The 8,914-nt window shown below is 42.8% G+C and overlaps 2 protein-coding genes across 3 annotated transcripts; one reads left to right on the top strand and one right to left on the bottom strand.

Annotated features, from left to right (window-relative positions):
- Positions 1–1,902: 1,902 nt before the first annotated feature.
- sqstm1 (sequestosome 1) lies at positions 1,903–5,976 on the top strand. The gene is made up of 7 exons (XM_039012081.1): positions 1,903–2,266; positions 3,353–3,448; positions 3,644–3,966; positions 4,148–4,385; positions 4,510–4,712; positions 4,870–5,086; positions 5,334–5,976. Exons 1-7 carry the CDS (start codon positions 2,098–2,100, stop codon positions 5,486–5,488), a joined length of 1,401 nt encoding a protein of 466 aa, XP_038868009.1. The 5' UTR covers positions 1,903–2,097; the 3' UTR covers positions 5,489–5,976.
- An 8-nt stretch (positions 5,977–5,984) lies between these two features.
- On the bottom strand, positions 5,985–8,759 carry LOC120062255 (MRN complex interacting protein). Of its 2 annotated transcripts, none has more exons than XM_039012083.1 (7): positions 8,646–8,759; positions 8,469–8,528; positions 8,141–8,247; positions 7,729–7,795; positions 7,378–7,508; positions 6,926–7,081; positions 5,985–6,826 (listed from the first exon to the last, which is right to left on the bottom strand). In XM_039012083.1, the coding sequence occupies exons 1-7, from the start codon at positions 8,703–8,705 to the stop codon at positions 6,715–6,717; spliced, it is 693 nt and encodes a 230-aa protein (XP_038868011.1). In that variant the 5' UTR covers positions 8,706–8,759; the 3' UTR covers positions 5,985–6,714. The 2 variants fall into 2 exon arrangements, with proteins under 2 accessions (XP_038868011.1, XP_038868010.1); XM_039012082.1 differs by having other exon boundaries at positions 6,926–7,034.
- Positions 8,760–8,914: the final 155 nt, after the last annotated feature.

Here is an 8,914-nt window from a genome sequence, read left to right as displayed (position 1 = left end):
GTGGTAACTAGTAACGATCATGAATTATTATGACAACATAGTCACTGGGCCATAAACAGATTTGATCTAGTGTCTATATCTGTTTCTAGAAGCATCCTGCACTTTCTACGGATTACCAAATGCACATTTTTAAAATTAATTTCTACAATATAGCCAATTTTGATTTTGTGGGTGTGGTAATTGATGACAACTCTCTTTCACACAGATCACCAGACACACCACTTTGGTTGAATATGTTCTGAGCAATAAAGTGCATTGAACCATTGCCTGACACAACATATCACCTTGAAGGTGTAATAATCATAGGCCTATATTTGATAATTTTCCTATTGGCTGGGCTAGGTAGCCTAGTGGGTAGGTAGCCTCGTGGTTAGGGCGCTGGGCCAGTAACCTAAAAGGTTGCTAGATCAAATCCCCGAGCTGACAGGAATCTGTTGATCTGCCCCTGAAAAAGACAGTTAATTTGTTCTCACCTGACTTGCCTAGTTAAATATATAAAATACTGCCTACATAAACTAATATACTTTTTTATTGAACTAGGCAAATCAGTTAAGAACAAATTCTTATTTACACGGATGGCCTAGGAGCAGTGCCTTGTTCAGGGGCAGACTGACAGATTTTTACCTTGTCAGCTTGGGGATTCGATCTGTCAACCTTTACGGTTACTGATCCAACGCTCTAACCACTAGGCTACCTACCTAATTGTGTCTAGCCTAGATGCTTTTAGTAGATGTATTGAAAATAATAGTGATATATTATCCTATTAAACATATATTATCTCATGTCTTGGTTTAATAATGCTCTTTGTCAAAGTAGGCCAAATCAACCAATTTATTCTACACACAACACAAGTATAGGGCACATAGCTTTATAAGTTGGGCACATCTCCTTATAGCCTAGGTCTTTTAGGGCACTAGAACAAAGTGTATGGTCATGGTCTTTTTATTAGCCCACCTGCATATGAATTTACAATGTGGATAGCTGCCTACAGTAGTCTAGCTCTCTGACTTAAACCAAATATATTCCTCACAATTTTATATGACTAAATAACAGTAATAGAGTTGGTCCAGGCTATGGGAATCCAATGTTGACTATTTTGACAGACTATAAATATCCGTAAACCCCCTCTTCAAATATCAAGTAGTAATCGAGGTCAAAATGTTTAAAGTCCTGGCACAGGTGCTCTACAAGTCTAGAGCTCAGTCCAGTTAAATTATGGTACGATGACGCTGATCTCACTCTGCAACATGGTCTCAGAGCAGTTCGTATTATTCTATATATAAATCCGAGGCACGTATGGAATGTATTAATTTGTGGTTGTCTATCATCCATTTCGTATGATATGTTACGAATTACAATTGGTAAAATATGTTACTTATTTACAAAACATATGACATGTTACAAATTCCAATTTGTTGTCGCTAACTTTAGGTAGGTGACTAACTCTAGCTAGCACTAGGGTTTAGGGGTTATAAGGTTAGGAGTTAGGTTAAAGGGTTAGGTTAGGGGAAGGGTTAGCTAACATGCTAAGTAGTTGTCAAGTAGCTGCTAAAATTGTCCGTGATGGGATTTGAACACACAACCTTTGGGTTGCTAGATGTTCCCGTTATTACAACCAACCAACCACCCACTCTATCTTCTGTAACCATATCAAATGTAACATATAGTAATTAGATTATTCTAGATTTACATGTATTGTGTTACGTCTAGTCTGAGACCAGTCTGCACGCGGGAAATTCCCGTATGGAAAGTGCCTTGTCATACCTCGGCCTTCCATTTTACCCTTTGGCGTCGCGTCCCACCCATTTGTTTACATTACCTTGCCTTTTGCTCACAATAACAGAAGGCGAATAGAGCTTTGTCATTTAGGACGGTGGACTTCCCCCCGATGCCGCACCAAACCCTTGTGATTGGCTAGACCGACGTATAAATATTACACCAGCCGTCGTATTAAGGTTCATACGCGGAACTGTACCCAGAACAGCGAGACGCACTGACAGCTAGCTTACAGTGGAGCCGGCCTTTAACATTTTAACTGCGCAACACATATTTTACAGCGAAAATTGGGCTGAAAGTAAGTCGTGAGAAGACTCGACTATGTCTATGACCGTGAAAGCCTATCTCCTTGGGAAGGAACACATATCGAAAGAAATTCGTCGCTTTGCTGTCGACCAAGATGTTTCAACGAGTTTTGAGTATTTGAATCGAAAGGTTGTTGATGTTTTCTCAACACTGCGAAATGTCCCCTACCAAATGTTTTACAAAGGTAAGCCTATACTGTCAGTGTTTCATTATAGGCCTATGGTACAGTGTTTTCGATCGTGTTATTGTCATAAATATTTCTGGCAGTAATTTTGTTGTAATATTCCATAACATCGCGCCCGACAAAGTAATTAACGACTACAGTAAAGTTATTGCGCACTTTACTACCTAGTTTACTTGAGTAGGCCTATCAACTGATTAATGTCGTGTCATAGGCCTAGACCAAAGTGCGTCAAGAAGTTAAGCGAAATAATCTGCTGACTGAAAGCTTCAATAACAGGAGGGAGCTTGACGAATAAAAGTATAGATCTCAAGATGACAATTTGTCTTTATGCACCAGAAAAAATCTGATAGAACTGGTACACAGAACATTATTGAAGTCTACATTTGACATTGCATTTCATAGTGAATGTCAGATCGAGAGTGAGCAGCAAATATGCTCTATTACATGTATGTCATACATGCAATGATGTATACCTGTTGTACTACATTTCTCTGAGCTCGCCCTACCTGTAGGCCTACCATCAGTTCATAGTGGACTTTTATTTATATATATATATGGGATATAACGGTGACTTAGCAACAGATGGCATTAACCCAGAGAAAAAAAAAGATCAAATTCTGTAAGAGCTCTCCTCCCAAGAAGGGAATCAAAGTTGACCAATTTCATACAGTAGTATTATTGACTGGTACCACATCACACAATTGATGTTTTCCATATTGGGCATCAGGGTTGGGGTCAATTCCATTACAACTCAGTCAAACCAGGAAATGAATTGTTTTCCAATACATGACATGAATGTATTGAAAACATTTGGCGATTTTCAATAACCAATAACTGAACTGGAACTTGACAAATGTGTGGGTCTGAGCACAACACCTTTGTAACAACAGTATTCCCTTGACCTCTGTTTCAAATAAAACAAGCCAGTGAGGATAAGCTGTAGACAGATTTCCTTACTAGTGAACTCATACTGCTATTATCTAATCATCTGGCCTGGATAAGGAGCTGACAGCAAACAATGGCTTGTGAAACACGTGAGATCAGTGTGTGACAACGTATTGTCTTTTTTGTTTCCCTTGTACCCAGACGAGGACGGTGACATGATCGCCTTCTCCACCGACGATGAGCTCATCATGGGCCTCACCTGCATCAAGGACGACACCTTCCGCCTCTTCATCAAGGGTGAGTCTTTTGTGATCAAAGATGGTGCATTTTTAAATATAATATATAAAGATTAATCGGTCTGGTATTATTATTATATGTGTAATGCACTAAGTCATCATTACCACTATTATAATGACATAGCATTCTCATTGTTACTGAAACATTGTAGTTATTAATACCTACCCGCATATCCTTTTTTTCTTTCCCTTACAGAGAAGAAGGAGCACAGGCGTGAGTTCCCTGCTTTTGCCTTCCCGGGCGGTGTCCCTCCTTTTGCCTTCCCCCCTCACCCTGGAGCACCCCATATGGGACCCCCTCCACCCCATGGCCCACCACCTCATGGTCATGGGCCTCACGGGCCCCCCATGGTGCACCCCAACGTGACCTGTGATGAATGTGAGGGCCCGGTGGCGGGGACCCGTTTCAAGTGCACTGTGTGCTCCAACTACGACCTATGTTCCCCGTGTCAGGCCAAGGGGCTCCACAAGGAGCACGTCCTCCTACCCATCTGGTACCCCTTCAACAACACATTTGAGGTAAGACACATGTTTATTTCTTATGTTTTAAAGTGGATATACTTGCAGATACACATCTGAGCAATTTAAAACTCCATTGAAAGTGTTTGGGTTTTTTTCTCCCAAAAAACAGAAGGGACATATCTGTGTGGTTAGGGAGAGAAAAATGGCCTCTATAGTTTGATCTTGTTCTTCTACACAGTGTTTCCCTCGTGGGAAGTGGATGCGGAAGATGAGACACTGCATGTGGGCTCAGGCCCAAAGCCAGGCCCAAAGCCAGGCCCAGCCTGGTACCTCTGGGTCCCAGCCAGGCCAGGCGGCCCCCGAGGACAGTCAGCCATCCTCTGATTCCTCATCTGCTTCCTCACAGCAGTCCCAGGCCAATATGGATTACCTGAAGAACATTGGAGAAGGGGTGGCAGCCATGCTTAGCCCACTGGGTAAGACCAAGTGAAAAGTGCCATATAAAAAAATGTAATCATTTATCAATCCATTATTAGAAATCTACCGACTACTCTAAATTTGAATGTACTGAAATTGCTTACTTATCTCTGTTGCCTGCAGGTATCGATGTGGATATTGACGTGGAGCACGAGGGGAAGAGGACCAAGGTGATGACCCCCAACCCGACCCCACCTGGGTCAGGAGGCCACCCCGGTGCTAGGAGTGACAACGGGACAGGGGGGTCTGAGGGAGCAGGGGCGAACGAGGGAGACATGGAGGTGGACGAGCTGAGCAGCCTGGGGAGCGCCAGTGGTTTGGCTAAGGTATGACATGCTGCTTTACAGCTTAATTACTTGATAATCAAAGTAAAAAAAATCTGTTTCATTTTAATGAATGATACTTAATCAGTTAATGGTGAAGAATAAAATTGCCTGTCAGAGATGGTTTGTGTTGTTAAATGATGTATCTCTCTATGTGCAGGGTGGTAAAGACGCCGGGGGCAGCGGTGACGAGGAATGGACTCACGTGACCTCCAAGGAGGTGGACCCCTCTACAGGAGAGCTCCAGTCTCTCAGGGTGGGTGATGAGGGCTCACTGGAAGCCCTAGGGTCCCTCACCACTTCCCAGGGTCCCTCACAGGAACCACTGAAGTCCCTCACTCTCGCTGAGGCCGCAGCCTACCCCCACTTGCCTCAAGGTACGATAGTTTGAGAATTCTCATATCCTCCATCCCTAGTAATAGTTGTAGTGATTCCTTATCCTCCTTGCTAGTAGTAACCACTTCAGTCAGTGGTAGTTAAATCCTGAGTTGTGGCTTCAGTTAGGGATAGGTGTCATAGTTGTGATTTTAGCTCAAGGTTCTTATATCCCTGACTACACCTGGTACAGTAGTATTGACTAGTAGAAGTTACTTACATCAGCGATTGACCCTCCACTGTGTCCAGATGCAGACCCACGCCTGGTGGAGTCGCTGTCCCAGATGCTGTCCATGGGCTTCACAGACGAGGGTGGCTGGCTCACCCGTCTTCTCCACACCAAGGACTGCGATGTTGGGGCCGCCCTGGACACCATCCACTACTCCAAACCCCCCCAGAAGTAAAGGGGCCTAAACAAAGAACCATGAGGCACACCACTCCTCCATCCCCCTATCATAGCCATTTCACCAATACTGCCTCTTCACATCTCTCTGGCAATTAGTACCTCAAGCAATAATAGTCTATTAGATCTGAATATGTAATGGAAAATATCTATTGTACTGACACAAGTATAAAGGATTTACTAATCAGGTATTTATCTTAATAATTTACTTTCTATAACTGTTTAACTCAGCGTTAACAGATACATGGGTTCATTTTTAAATTGGATTGAAAAAAGGAGTAATATAGAATATTAACTCGAGCAAGTACTAAGCAAGTTGTCGATTAATCAAGTTACGATTCTTACTTATTATTTAGTGTTATTATTGCCAGACGTATAAACTGTCATGTCCATTATCTGTGTCAACAGGATCAAGTGAAAGGTGTGAATCATGACTGTCTAACATTTCTCCCCATGTCAAGACAATAAAATACTTCTGCAAAGAAACTGTATTGTCATTGGATTTTCATACTGTCTCGTTTAATCATTTATTGTTTAATCATTTATTGCAACCATGAACTATTAGACAAAATCCAGAGATTAATGCATTAAATGTTAATTACAAAATATTCAGACTTGTTGACAGAGTAGGCCACTTCGTATATAGATGCACAAAAAAAGAGCAACCATTACATGGCTTTTAAAAAGTGTCATCAAAGTCGTCATCCGTGTAGAACAGGGTCCCCAGAGAGAGGGTAGGGCATGGGTGCTTGGTGGGCGGGGGCTGATGACAGACTGGTGCTTCGCTCTCCTCCGGTAACGTCATATGGGCAGGACCTCCTTCGCTCTCGGCAGCCTGCCCAAATCCATAATGGGGGATAGTCGACTTCAGCCTATCAAATGTCTTCCTGGTGCTCTTCCCCAGAAAACCACTACCCCCACCTAGCCCAGCCAATTTGGAAATACCACTACAGGCCGGTTGTCCAAAAGAGGCTTTTATATAGTTCTGGTGTTTGAGCACCACATTTGAGAACATTGAACCAGCGGTTTGGAACTCCATATGCGTTGTACTACCACTCCAGTTGGTCTCATCTTCCTCAGGAGAGGCAGTTAGGAACTGGGCCCATTTGGAGGTCTGTGACACTGCAGTACCCGAGGATCCAGAAGGTTGCGAGGTCGTCGCTGCATTTGCTCTGTAGGGGACTGAGGTTGAAGAGAGTTTGCTGCTGGTAGTTGAGGGTGGTTCAATTACAGTATGGGGTTTGCTGTAAGCTGGGACTGGTGGTCTGCAGGGAGTTGACTGTTTGGGAGACCACTGTACAGGGGCCAATGAGCTGGGGGGTCTGTTGTGTTGTGGCGGCTGTGGTAAAAAGCGAACCAGAGAAAGCATATTAGTTAGTACATACAAGGTACAGACTGCTTGGACATGTGCTGGTATGAATTAGCTTTAGCTGCTTACATTAGCTGACTTCCCTTTCGTCCTCCAGCCTTGTGTAGGAGGCATGGTGTCCTCTTCTCCACTGTGATATCCCCTCCCCTCATTCTCCCCTCTACCTCTCTTCCTCTTTCTGTTGGGCCACAATAATCCATGCTGTCACAAATACCTATGCTCAATCTAAACACAGGTTGTCATATAGAGAAGGGTTAGAAGTTATTTTTACAGAAAATAAACAATCACATTAAAGTGGACTGAATAGTCAACTTTGACAATGATGAGTGGTGCTGCTGGTTACTCAGGTATGGTTTTGGATCAGTGTTTTAGAATGGTGGCCAATTGATCCTCAGATGACACTGGTGTTATTGAGAATCAGGAGGGTGGAGACAACAGTGGGGGACATGTAGGCCACTGTTTAGGCACAAACTTGTACAGACATAACAAAATAATTAGCCTGACATGAGTCATGGGCATACCTGACATTTATGTTGCCTTGGAGATGGTTTCTGTCCATGTAAACATTCTCTTCCTCAGCCTGTTCTTGACCCGCCCCTTCATCGCTCGTCTGCAGGTATTTACTCCAGCGACTCCCATTAGCCTCTTCTGCCTACAGGTATACAATTATTTATTTACCGGTATTTTGAATGGTAAACAATGTTTTCTTATGACATTAAATGGACAACATGGATTATTGGTTCGGGCTGCTGCCCTAAAACTGCATGTTCAGTTTGTGCCCAACTGCCCATGCCTACATTCAATTGACTGTGTCAAATACATTTGTTTGTGTCCCAAAAAAGTGATGGGCAATAACAATGGTGGGAACTCACATTCTGGTCACAACACTCCTGAGCTTTTTCTACAACCTCTTCTTCAGCCACATCATCCACCTCCTCCCTATCACAAATAATAAAGAGACATAGCATGATATAGTTCATTTAAGCACACATTTTGCACTGCACCTGGAAGTTAAGCTAGGGGGAAATGACATACAGGGCATACGTGGATCCAAGTCTTCTCACACCACCCAAACAGGAGTGGCAGTGTATACAGATAAATACATTCCACAGTAATAATCTTTTGACTTCCATTTCTGCCTAGGCCTATTTAAATTCAGTAATGCAAATCATAGGGCTGAAATGTGATGCGCTGTACGCTGCTTGCTTCCTGTCAGGGTGAAGTACACAGTGGTGAGAGTGATGCTTTTTTCCCCTCCAACATTTAAAATATCAGAAGAGTTACCATCGTGACCAGGCTTTCTGGTCCTGCTCTTCAAGTATCTCTCCACGCCTGGCATTGGCCTTCTGAACATGACGTCTGCAATCCACTCCAGAGCCACGACCAAACTCCTGGAAAGGTTACATAAGACACTTTGGCCTTGTTCGAGAGCGTCAAAACCGTGATTTATCATGGGTAAATTGTGACTGACTTACAAATAATAATGAGTCATTATTTATGATTATTTGTATATCAGTCACTCACCGGCTGCAATGTCGAACAAGCCCATTATTATATATTTTTTACAAATACTTTACTTGTTGTGGTTCGAACAAATTATTAGCTGGCTTACCTTAATGACCGACTGCTTTTCCCCACACAGCTTGCAGTTCCATTTTTTGCTCTTTTTAACCTGCAATTAAGCTCGCAAATATGTTTACACATGCAACACAAGTTTGAAGATAGCTAGCTAACGTTAACAGGCTAACTAGAAAGTTAACTCCTTCTACAACTAGCAACCTTAAGTTACCTGTTGCACTTGGTAGGTTTGACACGAACAGCATCTTAGGACATGAAATTCCTGAACCATGTTCCTTGTTTTAGTTGTGGTAGCTAGCTAAAAACGACTAGTGTGAGATTTTGCCGGGAATGTTTTGAAAAACTATCGAATGAGGAAACAGGAAACGTGACGTCATACGTCAGGTACCACAGAAAATCTAATTGTATTGGTCACATACACGTATTTAGCAGACGTTATTGCTGGTGTAGCGAAATGCTTGCATTCATAGTTCCAACCGT

Source organism: Salvelinus namaycush, chromosome 17, assembly GCF_016432855.1.
Source record: "Salvelinus namaycush isolate Seneca chromosome 17, SaNama_1.0, whole genome shotgun sequence".
In the NCBI taxonomy this organism is placed as follows: Eukaryota; Metazoa; Chordata; class Actinopteri; order Salmoniformes; family Salmonidae; genus Salvelinus; species Salvelinus namaycush.
The sequence above is the reverse complement of the archived record's forward strand: the minus strand, read 5'-3'. Positions and strand labels throughout refer to the sequence as shown.